General features: G+C 38.8%; 1 protein-coding gene across 3 annotated transcripts in view; it reads left to right on the top strand.

Moving 5' to 3' along the window:
• KIAA1217 (KIAA1217 ortholog) overlaps positions 1-20471 on the top strand; it is a 179808-nt gene that overhangs the window by 90812 nt on the left and 68525 nt on the right. For all 3 annotated transcript variants that reach the window (XM_074157756.1, XM_074157757.1, XM_074157758.1), the window contains 2 exons: positions 7570-7768; positions 13211-13304. In XM_074157756.1, the coding sequence (XP_074013857.1) occupies positions 7570-7768; positions 13211-13304 (293 nt within the window). The remainder of the gene's footprint in view (positions 1-7569; positions 7769-13210; positions 13305-20471) is intronic.

Genomic DNA, 20471 nt, shown 5'->3' on the forward strand with positions numbered 1-20471 from the left:
AAACTACTCAACTGTTTCATAAAAGACAAGCACTTGGTACCATTGTTTCTACGCAATTACCATCTGCGATGAGTAGACCAGCTGTGGGGATGAGGGTAGAGCAGTGGATATTGTTTATCTTGGCTTTAACAAGGCCTAGGCCTTTCATGTGTCTCTAGTAGCATCCTTATAGCCATGCAGGGGAGATATGGGTGGCCTTCAAGGTGAGTAGGGCTTAATGCTTTAAAGTCTAACTGGCAGCTGGTTTTCAGTGGTCTTCCTCAGGGGTAGATTCTGAGGCCAGTATTTTTTTACATCAACAACCTGGCTGTTGGGATGGAATGAACCATCAGCAGAATCAAGTCCGACACCACACCAAGTTTGGTAGAGCTTTTAATATGCTGGAAGGTCAGCCAGCAGTGCAGCTGTGGGAGCCTGCATAGGCTTGTCTTGTGCCTGTTTGTGTGCAGATCTCTGATTTTATTGTGCTTAATTGCTGAATGTGAACTGAGGTAAATGCAGCATGGCAGAGCCTGTGGGCCCTCTGAGGAACACAGGAAATTTCTAGTTCATCTCACTGAGTTGTTCAGTTGTCTTTTTTTTTTTTTTTTTACTTTGTCATTAAGTATCATAGGATTTTTGTGTTCTTCCAAGTTTACTGGCATTGTTTTGTCAGTTTGGGATATGAAAAAGTCTTCTTGCTGGTCAGTTGGGCTATTGTGGCAAGAGCAATGGTATAGATGCAGTTATTGTCCAAAAAGTCATCCTGCCAGAACATTGTTTTCCACCTGGGGAGCTGGGTTAAACTGAAATGTTGCCTCAAACTCTCTACATGATAGAAGTAAATGTCCACACTTGATGGACTCGCTGACATACGTATATGGACAAAATTGTCTTCTAGCAATAGGCTGTTTCACAGGTTTTTATCTGCAATCAGATAGGACAAATACCAGTTTTTCTTTAGGTAAAAAATGTTCCCCGTTTTCTTTTTGATTTTTGCTTTTTATTCTTAGCCAGCTAAATGTATCCATTTCTGGAAAACTGCTAGTATTTGAGTGACAGTTAAAAAACTTTATTTCTTGTAACACTTTGGTAGAAATTTTATGACTACTGAATTTTCCATCTGTTTTTTTCATTAGGTAACAAATCTATTGCAGAATTACAGCAAGTCACTGTAAAAAGCAGAAAAGGATGAAATAGCAGTAAGAAGTAGTACTGGACAAAATTTATAAGTTCCTGTTTTTATTGAAATTGTTATAAAACAACTTAGTACCTTAAGCAAAACTCTTCAGACTATTCTGGATGAAAATTATATAAAATAACTAATTATTTTTATTTCATTAAAAGATCTAATTTTTGATTCTTGAAGACAGCTAAGGATATTTATAGATATTTTCTGAATGCGGGGGACAGATTATCTGCAGGGAGTAGCTATCGGAAGCTAGTACAAGAGCTTCAGGCTAGAAATACCACAAAGATCATGGCAATGACCTCAGACTAGTTGAAAATGTGTATGGTAAAATAGGAGAGTCAAGTCTGGAGGGTCTGGAAATTAAGAACTGCGTATTGAGGAATGTCTTCCACACTGTGAGAGTTGTTACTGTAATAAGCTTGTGTCTGCACAACTGTTGCAGGATTTGGTGATAAGGACACCAACTATGTGTTGTCTGTTTATCTGATAGCTGCAGGGGAGGGGAGGGAAGAGGGCAGAGAAAAATATGTGCCTATGCCACCCATACAGTCTTACATATTACAGTTTTGTCAAAGAAAAATCAAAGAAAAATCAGAAGGATCTTGGCATTTTGGTTAAAAAAAAAATTTAAAAAATTGTAAACTGGATTTTGAAGAAATACTTGGAAGTTTTTATTGTGCTCCCCTCTGGACTGTCCGGAAGTGTCCCAACAAAAATAGCTATTATCAAGATTTTAAAAGTTATCCTTAGTTTTTAAAACTGATGCAAGTCTCAGCTAAGGATTCAGCATAAATATGAGGAAGAAACAAGGGGTGCGTTTTCTCATTTTTGCTTGTTGACATTGCTGCTGACTTCAGTGTCAGGGAAAGCGCAGACAGAGCTGGCGACTCAATGGTGGAAGATCAAGCTAAACCAGCACAAAAAGACAAAGATTGTCCAGCATCTTAAAAGGATGTGGTTAACTGATGGTTAGGCAAAGAGTGAAACAAATCTAATGATAAATTTAACAATCTCTAACTCAATATTGTGTTATTTAATTTACTTTGCAAAACATAGCCCTGCTTGATTTCTGATAATTCTTACTGTTTTTCCTCACCATGTGCTCCGTATTTCTTCACCTTAAGGGACAGCTTTCTTTGCTACTTTATCTAGTTTGCCATCCCTTATATATCCCGTACTAATTCCTAATATACTAATATGCTTTTTAGATGTTTTTATTCACCCCAGAAGATCTGGAGACCTTCTGTAAGTATTTTCTCCCTGTTTTAATTATATCTAGCTTTGCACCTTTGATTTAAAGACATTCCAGAGCTCCCAATGCATCCAGGTTTTGATTGCTGTAGTTCAACCAGCTTTACTAATTACTTGACATTTTCAAATTGGACACAAAATTTCCAGAAGATACATAGTGTGTCTGAGTCAGAAGACAGTAGCAGTGCCTTGTTCACGCCAGTGATTTCTGATTCTGTGGGAAGGTTTCAATGCTCTAGCACCCAAGCACCCAGGATCAGACAAATACAGATACAATCAGTTAATACTTCTCTTCAGACAGGAACCTGTGGATTAAGGTGTTGCTGAATGTTGCTGAAAATGAAAAAATAAATTTTTCAGTGCAGAAATTTGCATTTCTTGCCTACACAGCATCCTGTAGTTTCCCAGGAAAGAAACTCATGAACTCCAATTTAAGCTTTGACTGTGTTTTATTTCATAACATTGGGGAGTTATTTAACTCCTCTGCCTCAGTTTTCTCTTTTTCATTATGAAGAGAGAATTCTGAGAGGATCATGTGAGTACCAGCATTTTTCCATTTAAAATTCGTTGTGTGAGAAAATTAACTGATACTTATAAAGGTCACAGAAGATGACTTAATCATGTTTGTTAACTTATTCTTGATTTATCAGGTAGGTAACTTTCCTGTTGTATGCTTCATGTTTTTCTCTCTTAAATAACCAGTTTATAATGATAATTCCTGTTCTGTATATAAAATTGTTTTGGTTATGCAGCTCCTTGCTCTAAAGCTGACCTAGACCCCCTGAGCTCAGGTATGGTTCACCGTTGTGCCGTGTGGGCACATCCTCAGCTGCCAAGTGGGTTTTACAGCCCAGGGGCAGTATCTGAGCTGAGCATCTTGCCATGCATCTCGTGCATCTACGTGAGCTGCAGCCGCAGCGTGGGCAGTGCCAAAGCTGGGCTAGCTGGGCTAGAGGTGCAGGATGGCTGCTCTGGCACCCTCTAGACCCAGCACTGATGGGTTCAGCTTGTGCAGGAGGCATTGCCTACATAAACCAGGTTAACAGCGCATCTTTCATTGCACTGTGTTGTGCGTCATATAGACCAGCCCTGAGAGAAATCAGGAAATATTTTGCAACTCCTTCTGTCGCTGACCCTTGGTAAAGGGGGAGCAGGAAGTCTTTTATTTTTGAAAGAGCTCTGTATGCAGGGAAGGAGAGGGTGATCATGGGGTGTGTTCACATGATCATCGTCTGATCTGGGATTTATGCTTGTAAACTTTTCTTTGAACATGTCCTTTCACCTCTTGGGTGTTTAATTTCCCCTACTATAAAACATACCTTTCTGTTGACAGGAAAGTTGTGAAGCAATTTGTAAAGAGGTTTAAGTTTCTAAGGCCTGGCTTACACAGAGATGTTTTCTGCTATGGCCTGTGTTTAATGCTGTGGCCTGTTGCCCATAGGGTGAAGAATGATCAGAAACTCCAGAGGTATTTCTGAAACTAAGTTATACCAACATGACGAAGGGGAAGGCTTGACATTGCAGTTTGCCTTGTAGCTGTAGGAAAGCCCAGGGCTGGCGGTGCCTAGGAGTACCCAGAAGTGGTAGCTTCAGTGTTGTCTGACTTGGACCTTCAAAACAGTTGTATGGTGTAGTTTCCTTGTTCACACTGATCTTCATACCTGTCTTCCTAGAGTAGCAGGGCATTTTGCAGTCCTGTTTGTTTTGTATTTTATAAACCTGGGCACAGTCTTCAGGTAAATCCATTGTAACAGAAGCGTAAGTGCAAGAGGAACGTCAGGGTACATAGAGACATTAACATCCGTTGTGTTTAACTTTCTTTCTCACAGCTTTGCTGGCATATGTGCTGTGCCCTAACAAAAGCTGTGCCTGAGTGATATTCTGTTTCTTCTTGCCTTAATTCTCCATGGGAGTAATTTTTTAGCTGAAGGTAAAACAAACCTCAGAGCTCCGGCAGCTTCCATGAAGTTGGGCCTGTGGGTATTGCTGGTGTTCAGAGTTTCAGCCCAGCAATGTGTGGGAGAAAAGTAACGTCAATGACTTAAAATAATGGATTTTGAGTCTCTTTATGCTGTCATGCTGAAGCTGGATTTTTAGAAGTGAGCAGTTAGTTTTGTCAAATGGGAAATGCCCTAAAGCATTGCTCTGTCATGATACAGATCAGACAACTCAAGAGGAAAGGCAGTAGTTTTATTTAAATGCATGTGATTTAAGGGAGACTAAGGAAAAAAGAATTATTATGCCTTTGAAAATGTCTTTTACCCCTACAGTAAGATTGTGGCCAAAACATTTCTCTGAGTTGTACGATAAAGCTGTATATTTAAGACATGATCTTTTTGAACAACATGCATATTTACTTTGAAAAGCTAAGACTCAAAGATAACTGTAATTTTGTTTTGGATCAATATTTTGTGGGAGTATTGGAAGACAGGCATAATCAAGACTGTTATGAAATTATTTAGACTTGTGTATAAGGAAGATATTTCAATTCTACTATTTCTTTTGAGTTAACAGTTTCAGTAGTTTAGTATTCAGCATATTTTTAGTGGCCTGAAATGCAAAACCGGCATTTTCTGCATTCTGCACTAACTTTAAACTGCGCAGAAAAGAGAGTCACACACACCTGCAAAGCTTATATGCAAAGTCTGTATTTTTAGCTAAAAAAATTTTTTTTGCCATTTAATCCAAGAAAGTTTAAAATGCCAAAATATAGAAGGTTCCTTGTGTTTTTACTAAGAACTGAAAGCTATCATAAAAAATGAATATGTTTATGCACATCTTGGAACAGTGAAATAAATACAATCATTAAAAACATGTGTACACCATTTTTTTACAAATACAGTTACTTTAGCTGCACAGAATTTTTGAATGAGCCCTAAAAGCCTGTTTTACCTAGAAGAATGTAAAGAAATAAATGATGTCTCAATTAAAATAAAAAGAAAGAAAATTAGTTTAATAGCCCATTAAATATTGGCATTAAAAATAAAATTCTTAGGAAAATTCTCCTCAGTCTTTGAAAGAAAACTAGTGAGTTTTCTGTCTGAAACAATTTTTCCACTGAAAGGAAAATGGAAGTTTCTGGTAGGATTCATAAAGGGTCTGACAATTGTCTACCCACTGATTGTAGGAACATCTGCCTATGTATATGTTCATTCCTCTATAGCAATTACGGACAATATAGGGACAAAAAATACTAAGACTAAGGGAAAAGAGGGCTCATCTTAGATTAAAGTGCCTTCTCTTCTTTTCATTAAATGCCTTTGTATTCCAGTACCTTAGATTTTCCCATTGCTTTTGCTCAGTGTTCGTATCTCAAAACTTTAAACTGCCCATCCCTTTGCTAATGACTTTCAAGTAAGAATCATTGAGTTACCACCTAATTTTTGTGATTTGCTGAGATTTGATGATGACTGATGGTAACTGCGTTGAGGACCTTGTGTTCCCAACCCTCCTGTTTATATTGGCCATGGGAGAACAACATACGGTGCATCTACACTGCAATTACTATGGTGAAATCAGTTTGTGTAAAATAGAACCATAGAATGGTTTGTTTTAGCCTACCCGTGTTGGTTATTGATAGATGCAAAGGCATGGCAGCACAGAGTCTGCTCAGGCCCCAAAGTCTGCCTGGAAATGTAATAAAGACTTTAGAGGTTAGTTTAGCTTGAATGCTGTCCTACCATTATTTCACTAGCAGCATCCAAACTGGGAGGTGTAAAACTGCCCTGATTGTATATCTCCATGAACTACAGTGAATTCAGTGTAGATGTTTCTGTAGTCACTAATTCTTGAGCAGATCTGATATTGTATTCCTTTTCCAAATACTTTCCAATGGCTAGATAGTTTTTGAGTCGTTTACAGAGCATTTAGCTCTCTCATTTGTGCTCTCATCAACCCATGCCCAGGCAGAATATCCATACAGACTGAATATGTAGGCTCAGCTGGGCTTACCAGTTCTTGTTTCCTCTGTATCTGAAGTAGTTCGGCTGAGCATTTGTTTCTGCATCTACTCCCTGGTGCTGTGGATCCCAGGAAGTTTTGTAGTTTGGCTGCAATCCTGTGGCAGCCAGCTTCCTGCTGTGCAGGTCCTAATGAGCCTTCCCACGTTGGAGATGCTCATGAAAACACCTTTTGGTGGTCTTTGGGAGCCAGGCCCAGCATGGTCAGAGGTAATCAACCCCATCAAGTCCAGTTTGATTTCTGGGGTTGATTGAGATGGCTTTTCTCAGTACCTCAGTCCTTGAGGGCTTTGTAGCTTGGGATGGTGTGGGACTGGGCTGTAGCAAAGCTAATGAGTACTAACTACTAGTACACCTTCACTGAGTTCCTGATCTATATTATACATGTCTGTTTCCCATTACCAAGCATCTCACAGCCTCCCATTCCCTGAAAACAGAGTTAACTATATCAGAATGATGTTCTTTTTGTCTTGAGTGAATAAGAATGTCCATATTTTGCAATTCAGCATCTAAAATTACTCACGTTTCTCCCCAAGTGCTCAAGATGGCTATTAACACTGCCGTGAAACTGAAAGGATCTGAAATTGTTCTTGTTTTTGTGTGAGACCTCAGTTTTGCTCCTGCTAGGAGTTTCACCTAGGGCTTTATACTATATAATGCCAGCAAATTGCATTGTGAATATAAAATTACTAGTGCTAAAATGAAAATCTGTTTCTGGGGTGTTTTGTTTTGGGGTAAGCACGAGGCTAAAATGCAAAATTTATGTTTAAGGGAAACTGGGTGGTATTAAAGGACAAAGTTCTTCCTCAGCTGCTTTAAAAAAGAAAGTACCTTGTGATTTACCAACACTTTCCACTGCAGAGCAGACTGGTGTGTTTGGGATTTTCCATTATCCTTCTTAAGGTAAACTTCTGATTTATCTAACTGAAGAACAGTAAAAATAGGCTTCTCAGCAAAGAGCAGTACTGGAGCAAGCATATTTGTCAAGGCACAACCATATCACTATCTATGCTCTATTCCAATAGCGTGTTGAAAAGGAAAATATTATATGTGCTTTATGAGTAAGCAGTGTGAGTTGGTTTTTCTCTGCTCATTACAGGCTTGGTCTGTGTTCCCCATGGACTCTGAAGCCCAGATCATTTCTGTGCACTTAAGAATATATAACTTGCTACTATATTTTGCTTGTAGGTGTTTTATACCTTCAGTATGGAGATGAAACAAAGCAGCTGAGGATGCCAAATGAAATCACAAGCACAGACACAATCCGTGCCCTTTTTGTAAGTGCCTTCCCCCAGCAGCTGACGATGAAAATGCTGGAATCGCCCAGCGTTGCCATTTACATCAAGGATGAGAGCAGAAACATATATTATGAATTGTGTGATGTGAGGTAAGTAAACATGGAATTACAGCTGTTGGGTTTGTTGGGTGTTTTTTTTTTTGTAGTGCACTTACAGAATAAAAAGGAGTGGAGTTGATAAGTATCTGACAGATAGTGGCCTGACGCATAAAGACATGTTTGGTGGTATCTGAGTAATATGGGAGGTTTGGTCTGACACTGCCTTCAGCTGTAGGTGCAATATCTGTTGCACAAGCCATTGATAAATACCATACCTTGTTCAAATATTTATGTAATACATGCAGGTTTGCATATTTAATTTTTTATTGATTTTTAACTGAGACATAAACATTTAAAATACAGAACACAAAATAAACATTTAAAGAAAAGCTTTTTTTCTTTGCTGGCAGAGCAAAGCCTGATCCTTGTGAGCCTGAAGTTACAAATATGAATGTCACCAGTGTCCTCACAAGAGTGCCAATTATTCATCATCTAACACTGCTAAAGATCTGTGGCACTGGTGACCGCTGCTGCAGCAGCCCCACCACCTGCCTATTTTATGTCAGGATGCAACAACTGATGCAGTCACTTCCCTTCGCTAATTCAGAGCTTGGGCAATGAATGATGTGACTAACATCTGGGTGCATCTTTCTGTCCTTTATTTTGTGGGAGTGCAGCTGCTTAATTAATTGTGTTCTTTCCGTCATGATGTCTGTGCTCTTCAAGCAGAAGGACCAGGTTTTCAGGGTCCCTAGAAAGTCCCAAGTCACTTAGTAACAAAGCTCTCAGGCACGCCTCAGACATGTTACACTCTGTAAAACTGTACAAGGAAATACGGTGGGCCTTTGTGCCATCCTTTTCATAAGAGGTTATGATAAAAAAAATAGATAAAGGAGCATAAGAAGGTGAAGGAGAAAACAGAAAAGGCGTTTTCTCTCTGCCAGTCTACCACTAGTGTGGGAAAATGATGTTAAAGTAAGTGTACTGTCCACTGCTGTCTTGTTTCTTCTGGAGAGCCTATGGCTCAGGTGCTTCTCCATATCCTTTTGTAGTTAAGAGAGCAAGTTGGAGCTTTTCTAGCCTTGCCACTTCCAATTCTCCCATTCCTCCTAGTCTTTGAACAGCACCACACTTCATTTTCTCTCCTGTCTTGCTCTCCTCAGGCTGTCTATCCAGTGTCTTGTCATTAGCCAGCCTCTTGGATTTCAGTTTCTGGGGTTTTTTTTCATCTTCCTTGCTTTGCAGACTCCCACACCCCTGTTTGGCCGCTGTAATCCGTATGTTAAGACCCATCTGATTTTTTTGCATCATCGTTCATCATGTACTCAAGTTTCTTATACATCAAACAATCTATTCACAAGATTGGATCAACTGATTAAATCAAGATACAGGTTACTATGTCTCTGTTGCCAAGCACATTATTGCCAACCGTCATCTGGCCCACCGGCTCCTTCTCTCTCACTTTATCCCTCCATCTTCCCTTGAGTTTCAGACTAACACTTTATGACTTTATCTCCTCCCTGCCCTCGAGAATGTGGTTGTTGATTATCTTAATACCACTCCACCTTTTTTTCCCTTGCTCCCATTGCAGGCGTCACTGTGCCAGCCTCAGGCCTGGCTCGATCCCAACATCTGTTTCCTCTGTTCCTATGCCTGTATTGTAGAGCATTTCTAGAGGAAATCCCACGACCTGGCTGACTTCCTCCATAACAAAATTCCCTCCTTCAGTTCTGCCACCCTTCTCACTAAAGAAACCTCAGCAATTCCAGCTTAATGGAGTCCAAAGCGTGCACTACCAGCTGCATTTTCACTGTTTTTGAATAATTTCCACAACAATTTCTCCATCTCTGTTCCTTACTCTTCACAAGATCTTGCCAGTGTCTCCCCTCAAAGAACAGAAGTAGTATCATTTTTCTCTCCTTTACTTTCCACGTCTTCCTTCAATTCTCTTCTTTCTTCCTTGTCTTAAACACAGGTGTTTCAGTCAACTCTTCAAGCTCTCCACCTCCCTTGGAGGCCGCCTCATGTTCCTCTGTGCCTCGCATCCCTTGCTTTGTCTCTCATTAACTATTACTCTATTACAGTGACTACTCTTACATTGCTAACATGTTTCTGTGCCTCGCAACAAAACTGTCCCTGAACACAATATGTTTCCACTTCCCACCCGATCACCTTTCTCTCTTGCACTGAGCAGTCACTTTAACTATTGGCTGGAGTTTTTATCTTCTAATTCTGTCCGAGGCCTATTTCCAACCTGTCTGGGGCTTTGCTCTTCTAATTCCAACTTATCTTTTGTTCCCTACTGTTCCATTGCAATAGTCAAAGTCAACAAATGGCCAGCTTTTGTGAACACCCTTTTCCTCTCAGATCTCTCATGTACTTTTAATGTTTTCTTCTTGAAACTTTGATCTGCCTTTTTTTCAATGCCTGTTCTTTCCTGATTTCTTCCTGTCTCTCTCCTCTACTTTCAGGTATCATTTCAGAGGTCCTCTTCTCAAACATTGATTTGCTGTTGTGTTTTTCAGGGCTTTGTCGTCTTTCCTTTTCCTTGTCTGTACCTGTCTCTATCATCTTGGATTAGTTGAATTACCATACCTACATGGGTGACTCTCCCATTTATTTTTCTGTCTGTCCTTTAGAATGGGATTCATCTGACCAAATGGAGATTTCTACAACCATATTTTGAGCTGGTTGTGATTAATCCTGTAAAATTGTCTGATAAAGTATACATGTCAGAGGACGTAGCTGTTGATGTCTTCCCTGTGAATTGTCTGTAGTTGGATGACATGAATCCTCCCTTCTCCATCCAAACTAAAATCTCGATCTTCTCTTTTAATATAGTCTCATGGACCATTAGTTTCAGCCTAGCTTATGTTCTCCTTCATTAGGCCATAAGACTCCTTCCCCTTTTCTTTCTTTTTTCTTTTTCTTCTTTTTTTTTTTTTTTTAAATCACTGGGGAAAAAGCACTATCTTTCTTCTTAAGCCCATAACCCCGTCCTTTTCTTAAAGTGATTCAGGGCTCTGCAGCCAGTGTAGATTTCAGATTTTTTTCTGCAACAACATCCCTATGATGCAGCTTTTCCTTTCCCACCACGTAGTGAAAAAACACTCAGCTAATTCATCAGTTTTTTAATAGCAACTGCTGTAATGGTCTTTTCTTGGCAGTTGACACAGGTAATCTTGTTCGCTCTTACTCATTCAAATGAAGCAACAAAGATCATTCTCCTAGTTTGACAAGCAGGCTGTTTCACATGCGTTTTTTTCATTTGTCCTCTGGCTGTATCTTTTCCATCTCATTAAATATAAACTACTTGTCTTCATTATGAGGGCTCCTCCAAGCCCACTTCAATAATACTTTTCATTTCTTGTTCAGTACCAAGTGCCATCTGCTTCCAGTTGGTGAATAATGCCAACTTTCATACTACATGTCTTCAATTTTCAAACAAGTGCCTTCACGCTGTCTCTCAGGCAGCCCTCTAATGTGCTTGCAAGGTGTCCTCTGCAGACATCTGCATAGCCACTGTGGTGGTCTCCTTCCAGTCCCACCTTCCCACTCTGATGCACTGCCTACTCAGAGCATGCCCATGGTCCCAGGTTCTGTTTATTGCTCCTCTGGCTGGAGAGACTATGGCCTTCTCATTTCTTTTTGTTTCCTTATCTTTCTGCAGCTATCCTGTTGTCTCTCGTGTCTTCTGTTCACCTTATAAGCTGGTGAAGAGGTTGTATTCCTGGAGTGTTTATACAGCACACATGGATCAATGAGGCCTTTGAGCATGCCAAGGGCATGTGGGAGCTACAGTAATGCAAATAATAATAATAATAAAACTACAGTAATATATACCTGTTATCAGTAATGTTTATCTTAGAATAACAACATGAGGTGAAATAGAATTCACTTCAGAGATCGAATGCCTAGTATTTTGGTGCTTTGCCTCCAGCAGTGTTTTACTTTAAAGTGACATGTTTCTACAAGAAATATTTACGGAGAATGCTTTTTAAACAAACTCCTGTTAGCTGAGGTACCATCTCATAGCCATCAGACAGAAAACACAGCAGATAAAATTTATTTAAATGAATAATATACTGTTTCTTGAACTGAAGATGAGAGAACTTGCTTTGTATGGAAAAGAACATATTTCCAAGTCTGAGGCAGAAAATGGTAACTGAGACTCACAGTGCAAGTCTCAAAGCGAAAGGGTCACGTTTGCACGATGGAAAACAGTTTATGTTACCATAAATAATTGAAGAACTTGAACTTGCCGCAAGGTAGCTATTTTGCTATGCAGTCTACAAGTAAACACTCATAAATACTAAACTTCTCATCAGCCCTACAGTTCTTAAACAGAAGGCACTGATGTGTCTCTTAAGCTGTGGGGTTTCTTTAATAACTACTTGACATCTACAACAGCAGCACAAGTTCTGACTAGCTACCCATTCAAAGCAATCACTGATTGTAATATGACATTGTAAGAAAGAAATTGGACCTGCCCAAGAATCCTTTCCTTCATTTTTAAATGATAATCCCAGTGATTAAGATCAGTTCACTAGACTTGTAGCTGCACCTGGAGGAAAGGAATTCAGTTACTTGTGTAAGTAAATTCTCTGGAGATCACTACTGGCAAATGAAAGGAATCGCAGCTTTTAGAGGATGTAACTGAGTATAGATTGGGGGCTTTGCTACTGATTAAATGTGAACAAGAAATCAGCAGAACTCAGTGCAAGTGTTTATTAATTATTGGAAGGTAGGTCTTGAAACAAAATAGAAAACTACTGTCATCTAACTCTTTCCTAAATGTGGTAGTTGAAAAATGAACTAATCAATGACAAAGTGTTTGGTCCTAATTAAACGATATTCTCTTGGGGCTTTCCATCTAAACCATTTCTGTGGCAGCTTTGATCAAAAGTTTTGCTTGTTTATTTGTTTTTGTAATTGCTATTTTTTCCCTTAAAAACCTGTCTTTATTATAGATAAAGTTTAGCAGAAGGATTTATCTGCTACTGAATTTTTAGCTTTTGTGAATTTTTTTTCCAGGTTTGTGAGCAAGCTGGTAATTAGAATTGCCTCAAGAATAACTGCAGTTAGAAAGACTGCTTTTCTTTTGATATTCTTGCTTCGTAGAATAGCAAAAATTCACGTGGGCTGAGCACACAATAAAACATGTAAATATTAACTAAATCTTTTTGAGTGCCGTGTAAATGTTGAAGCTCTATTGCCTTCAAAGTGTTTTCACTCTATGGCAGGATCTTGAAAGAAACTAACACTATCTAATTTTTATGGGTGTGGAGTTGTAGCGAAAGAAGGATACTTCCCATGGGAAAGAGAATCAAAGTAGGCTTTTGTTTGTTTGTGTGTGTCTAAGTTATGGCATTTAGGTTTTTCTTATAGGTGAGATGCAGACCTACTGTATTTGTCTGTTACCTGAAACTTTTGGGCAACAAAGTAAATAAAACTACTTTAATCTGTTATCATTGCTGATTCTTTTGATTCCAGGAATATTCAAGACCGATCTTTCCTTAAAGTTTACAACAAAGATCCTGCACATGCATTTAATCACACTTCCAGAGCTGTAAATGGAGACATAAGGGTAAGTACTAGTGCTGCATTTATACTCCTCTTTCCTCCAGCTTTTATGTTAAATGTTTAAATTCTTAACTGTAACATGTACACAATAATTCATAAAATTGAGGATATATGTATGACATATATACAGAAGAGGGAATTGATAATGCTTACCATAATGTTTCTTAGCTGCTTTGCTTTTTCCAGTTACTTGCCCTGAGCATTAACTGGTTTTTTTGTTCTTGTTTACTAGCCTTAAAGCATGTGAATCAAAACATAGCCATTAATTACTTACTTTGGAACACAGACAGTGCTCAGAGTTTATACAACTTCTTATTTCGTGTTTCCAAACCCTTTACAGCAAAATATGATGTGGTATTAGTTCAATCCAGCAAGGCTTCAGCATGGACTGGCTTGCAGTGACTGAGCAGATGTAAATAGCTTGAAATCTATTGAAACACTTTGTAAATGACCGTTTCAAATAGGAAATAGGAAATTCTGATAAATACCTATTGTGGTGTAAATGGTTTTGTCTTTTTCTACCTGGACTGAACAAGGACTAGTATGTTTGCATTTTCAAGTGAACATTGTATTGGAAAACTATAGAGAAGGCATTTGAAACGCATTTGATTTCTCTTTGTCGCTGTCTCTACCTTTTACTGGACTATTATCTCCCGCCTTGATGCCGAGAGGGCAGGAGATGCAGCTGTACAGCACCTCTTCCACCGTGTTACCCACAGCTAATGTTGCAGCAGGGGGTGGTGGTGGTGAGATTACACAACCTCATCTCCTCCCTACCTGTTCTAGGTCTGTCCCTAGGAAACGGTGCAACCAAATGAGCTTGATGGGGCCAGAAGGAAATGCCACTAGTGTCCTACCTGCTTTGTTGCTTTTATGTGTGCTCCAAAGCAGATTCAACTGTGCGGAAAATTTCCTGTGAAGTGATTTGCCTAATTGTACATTTTCTTCTTGGTTTCATTATCAATTCTGAGCATGTCTCACTGCTTTATTATTAATATTTCATGTAAGCACTTCTGCTGTTTCAACAGTTTAGGGCCTCATTATTTTAGAAAGATTGCAATAGTTTATTTACAGGCACTATTCTCAACCATCTCTCATTTATATACTTCAATTATAAAATGGTCCTTTTGATAGGTCAGAAATCTAATTACTTGATTATTCACACTGCTGCACACACGACATGAGAGAGCAAATAGCTATGCTTCAAAGGGCTGATGTGATAGTTTTTAGTGTCTTCTTTAAGGTCCTGGAATTCTTCAATTCTAGTTATATTTCTGTAGCATTAACTGGATGTATCCGGTACATCTCATTCATATTAGAAGGCACCACATACTATCATTGTGCATTATGACATTAACTCATGTAACATTTTCACTGTGGCTTTATAAAGTTGTACTATACTGGTTTTGTTCCATGCGCAGTGGATGCTGAATGTATCTGCTGTGGCTTGATTTGTGTGCTCTAGATCTGTTTTCAGATGGTTAACTACTGTGTTAGCTTCATATGTTCAAAAGTAAAGATTACTTCTTTGGCCCTCTTCCAGGCATTTACTGCCTAAGAGAGTTGTTTCGAGCACAGGTGCTGCTTCTGTGCAAAAACTGTAATAATTTGTATTGCTTATTATAAAACACTGTGTTGTACAATAGATATGCCCACCTGACATGTCCTGATTATGGATGAGTTATCTCTCTTTGGCCATAACTCAGAAACAATGGTGACACGGTGATGATCTTTGCAGAAGTGGTGGTTCCATGGTAGAGTATCGTATTTCACTCTGCTGAAATGCCAAAGATGCCATTTCAAAGTTCTGCACATCCAAAAAAACGCAGCTATTTTCTCATTTGGCTTTTCTTTTGCACTGGCAAATTTCTTGTCTTTCTGGTCTGAGAGGTGAAGACAGAGCCAGGATGTTCACATGGGCTTTGTGGAGAAACATGCAAAAAGTTTTCCCTTTTATCTATGTGAACTTCTCAACTTCAAAGTTATGAGCATGGAAACAAGCGATTTCTTGAGCTCCGGAAATAATGAAACCTGTTTGTCTAAGGATGTGTCTCTTCTGGTTGGGTTCTTCTTTGTGCAGCAACACTTGGATCCTAACTGAGGCTTTTCCCAAAGTAGAGGGCTATAGTAATGCTCTCGCCGATGCTCATCCTCCAGAGTCTAAAAAACTGGAGCACACACTGCAGCTTTTCCTCTGTTCGACAGAAGTACTGTAGGATCATCTTGCACATCTCGAATTTGGCAAAATTTGTAGGGATGTAGTAGTCTACTACTGCCCTTTGGTTAAATCTGGTTGAAATTTGCCTGCAGATTCACAGGTTCTTAGGTCAGGGGAGACAAACACCAATAAGCAGATGTATTATATATCCCTGTTTCCTTAGCAAACCAGATTAAAGGGGGTGGAAGTAATGGGGGGAGGGACGGGAGGACGGTACTAAGGGAGAAACATGTACATTTTATGTACTGGCATTACATGGTACTCAAAAGACCGTGGAAAAAACTTCTCATCCCTCCTTTGGTGTTTGTGTATCTTTGCATTGGGTAAATTGATGTTCTTCAATTTCTTGTGATATCTGAGTGCTAAATTCACTACAGTCGGAAGCAGGGAGTAATTCTTGTAAACACAGTGCTCTGCATAATGGTTAACTGTTTCAAAAAACCTACAGAAAAGCACCTTATTGTCTGACTGGTTGAAAGAACAGTAATTTAAATGTAATGAATTAGTCATTGTAAGTACATTTTTCCATGGTGATACTGTCAATGTGGTTATATCTCCTGCCATATGTGAGTTAAAGCTTTGTTTTTTTGAGGTTTGGGAAAGTTTTGCCTTTACAGATTTTTCTACTGTTTGCCTTCTTGTCCCTTTGGAACCTTTATCCCTGGGTTTGATGATGTTCAGGCTTCTATTCATGTGATTTATAATCATTTCCATGTAACAGACCCAAAATAATCTCAGAAAATAATGTTAGCTGCCAGCTTGGACACCTGTTTTAACTACCAAACAGATGTGAGACCTGTATAAGAATTGGCAGTAACGCTTGAAGTATTAAGTGTTATCCATATGGGCAAGAAGACTCAGAATGTTCAGGAGGAATATGAGATCTGTGAGTTTCAGATCTCCTATCAAAACCCCTTCGTTTTCATGTCCATTAATTCTAATTTTCCTGGTCTTCTTTCTGTTTCATGCATTTTTCTGAATGGGTTGTGTTTGAGAAAAGTGGTTTTGCTCAGGGTCTAAACAAGCTCTAAAGGACAGTTTCTCTTGAAATCCTGCAGAGTACTGTACGTACTGATACTGTGCCGTGGGTGTTTACATCTTGAAGAGCACGGTTTGTTTGACATGTTGGATGCTATTCAAGCAAGAGGTTGCCACACACTGCTGTCTCAGTGAATATTTGTGTTTGTGCTCTTTCTTTTTTTATTATTCCTTTTCCAAAATGTACACCGAAAATCCGTAGCAGCTGTTTTCTTTGGAAAAACGTATATTCACATTTCTGCATTTCATTCATTTATTCCTTTGCCTGAGCTTGTAACGTTTATCAGCGCTTTCTAGCTCTCTGTGCAACAATACTTTCTTTTGATGAAATACTATCTCATGTCCAAATGTTTAGATGATCTTTTTATTCTGTCTGGCATTGTTTTGAATTGCACAGCTATGCTGGTCTGTGCCATTAGAATTAATGTTTATGATTTGCATAGACTCGAAGAGGAGAAGACTTTCTCAGTATAGGGTCCAGGTTGCCTCTTTTCTCACCTTTCAGCGGTGGTGTACAGATTCAATGTCAATAGATGACACTGAAGAACTGGCAGCAGATTTTTGCATGTTGCTGAATGAATTGAATTTCTTTGGAAGTCACAGCTCCTTTTATCCTGGGTTGTGAGCCCTTGGTGACTCCAAGTGGAAGTGATCCCCGCACCGAATCTGCACAGTCTTATTTTCTATCCTCATTCCCTACACTCTCCTTTTATGGAGTGTCTAAAAGGGGAAGAATCCTAAATTATAATCTCCCTCTTCTGTCATTGCAACTTGTCTGCGTTTCTGGTGGCACAGTTGGATACTAATAATGTTGGTTTATGCAGTGGTTTGTTTTGGGCTTTGCCTGCCTGCCAGTTTTGAGAATTGAGAGGGAATTTTTACTTCATAACAAACCGGTGGCTATTTTGCTTGGCGATCTTTCTCTTCCCAACCACCTGCCCTAACGTCTGTGGGTTACACTTTGTTTTAGAATCTCCTAGACCCACCATGGTTTTGCTTAATTCCCTGACTTGCATAAGATCTTAGCAGGTCAGCGCTTTATCCCAGACCTCTGCTGGGTGGGTGAGGCCAGAATATCCAGAGAATGCTTGTTGTGGCTGCTGTTGTATCGAGGTACACTTTGAGGTGTTTTGGATTTTTTTCAGAGACTGTTTCTCCAAGAAAGAACAAGTAGGGCAAGATGAGCCAGAGCTGAGTTGGGAGGTGGGGGGTGGGGGTGGGGGTGGGGGTAGCTGGAAACTCCACGTTTTTGGGGAGTTAGAATGGCAAAAAGGTGATGGTGTTCCTGGCAGCGATGGGGGGTTGGGCTGCCAGGGTGAGAGGGGATGAGTTAAACTGAGTTGTACAGTAAAATGAGACAGACATTTGATAAGTTGGGTAAACTGTTGTGCTGAATAGCTTTTATTAATGAAATTGTGCAACAGTGACTTTTCATTTTTCCCCTGAAGGTGCCTGGCTAGCAGGTTGCCAACATTTTAACCCTCTAGAGTTAGAAGCAATATGTGAACTTAAAAAAACCCTACAAGTGCTAAATACCCTTGAACAACTCCCCAGGAATTTAAAGCATCCAAGGAGCCTGGAATTCAGTGCTGGTTTTCAGGAAAGATAGAGAGATAATAAACCCAGGATCATCCTCCTATGTTCTTAAGGTACCCGTAAACATACATCAAGTGTCTTCGAGATGTTTGACTTCTTTTCATTAGATTGTTTGTGATCTTAACATCAATAAGCATAAAATCTGCAAATGCTGCCAAAATTATATTTGTTCATTTCATACTACGGCTGAAAGAAAATAACAGCTCCTTGAACCACATAAAGGTATTTAGAACAAAAGTATTTATTGGAAAAGAATTCAAGCAATAAATTGGATGGATGCATTTTAATGCTAGGATGCCTATAGGACAGCATTTCTATAAGTGGCCATGTGTTTGCCTTACTGATCCTATTACTATAAAACTTTGTTTTCTTTTGGGAAGAAAAAGAAAAAAGAAAAAGAGAATGCTAATACCTCTATTATCTGATAGAGACCTTCCAAATGTTACAAATCTCATCTTTCCTGCTGTTTTGCTGTCTGCTTTTTCTAATGCTCTTTTTGTCATTGAGAGGTTATGACAACATGAGCCATATTGTATTTATAAACATCACGTGTTTCCTTGATATGACTTGCAGTGTCTGCCAAACAGAACACATGGAAGAAACATTTCTCATTAGCTCAGCATTGGTTTTGGTTATAGTGATTTCCGGGACAGGAGAAATGCCTTCCTTACTCAGATTTAACTTTCATACAGTAGAAAGAAACCCTCTGAGTGTCTATGAAATCGCTTGAACAGAGACGCGGCAGCTCTTTTAGCCCACATACTTTGTCTGAGGAAAAGAGAATAAGTGGTTTATTTTAAAGAGAAGATGTAATGGCATGTATTGCTGAAACTATTTCTGAATTAAAATACCTGCCAAAGTAATCTAGAACTGCAGAACTCACCAAGAGATGTAAGGTAAGATGATGGTTATGAATAATGAAAGATATTTAATTCCTTTTTTCTTTTTTTTTTTTTTTTTCAAACTAAGAGGTATTTTCAGATTAACTGGGAATTTAAATCAGAACAATGAAAACTGTTTCTTCTTCCTTGATCCATATGAGAAAATACATTGCTCTCTAAATCACCAAACTCTGCTCTCAGATTTTCTGTCTAGCTTCAAACCTACATATTAAACATAAACAGTTGTTTTCCAACTTGCCATTACAAATATTGCTGAGATTTGAACAAAATATATAAAAGAAGTCTCTGATGTTCTTGATTTTTTTTTACTCATGGATTTTGTGACTTTTGCTTTAAATGGGTTGTCAGTAGTTGCCAATTATTTATGCAACTACAGAGCTGCAGACACTGAGAAGTAGCTGCATCAAATCAGACTGTGATGAAAGACTGTAGATGTACCTGTTCTCTTCCATTCATTTGTCCTTTGATATACAATACCTACTGCTGTATAAAGCCTAAGTTAGTGGGAAAGTGGATAGAATTTTAATGAAACAATCCTTTTTAAATTTTAGCTACACATAAAACAATATATAAATCTCAAATGTTATCTGGCAAAAAGTGGGTCTGTTTAAAGATACAGATCCTGCATTACAGTTGGACGGATACTGCATTGCTTTTTTAATATGATGGCTGTGTGCTTTGGTGTATTATGTTTATTTCACAAGCATTGTGTTTAAAGAATATAACTGTGTAGATGCTATTACTATACCAACAATTTAAAAGATATATTTTTTAAAATTTTCAAATATTGAGAGTGGGTTTAAAGTTTATATCAAACTGGCCGTTGAAAAAAAGTGTCTTATTCTTGATATTAAACCGTTCAAGGAACATGAGCTTGCCGCACCCATGCAGTAAACTTTCAGTTAGTCTAAGAGGAGTGTCATATGGTAGATACCACAAACCAGTTACCTGGAAACTCACAGAGAGTTTAGTCTGTGGAAACAGATCAACTTGCAACCGCAATACAGTTGTTCCAGTGGAATTTTTAGAGGGAAGAGTTCTTTATTTCCCACTAACAGGCCTGTATTCAAGCTAGCCTGTCTTTCATGTGGAGATTTGCTTAGAGCTTGCCCTGGAGCTGATTAAGTTACTTAATGACAACATATGATTTGTCTTGTATGAAGGTCTATTCAGCCCTTCATTAAAATTAGAAGTCTTATCTCTCACATAAGTCTGAGGTTCTCAGGCAAAGCTTTAGCTCCCTTCAGTGGGAGTTTGCCCTGCATAAAAACATAAGGATTAAATTTGAGTCCATTTTTATTGTCTACTAGTTTCTGGTTTTATTCTTACTCCACCTCTTTTTACGTAATGTTTCCTTGTTTCAATTCTCTAGTTGTTTTGTGTTGGTTTTTTTTTCGCTGCCCTTGCTGGGCAGAAC

This window comes from Numenius arquata, chromosome 12, assembly GCF_964106895.1.
Source record: "Numenius arquata chromosome 12, bNumArq3.hap1.1, whole genome shotgun sequence".
Taxonomy (NCBI): domain Eukaryota; kingdom Metazoa; phylum Chordata; class Aves; order Charadriiformes; family Scolopacidae; genus Numenius; species Numenius arquata.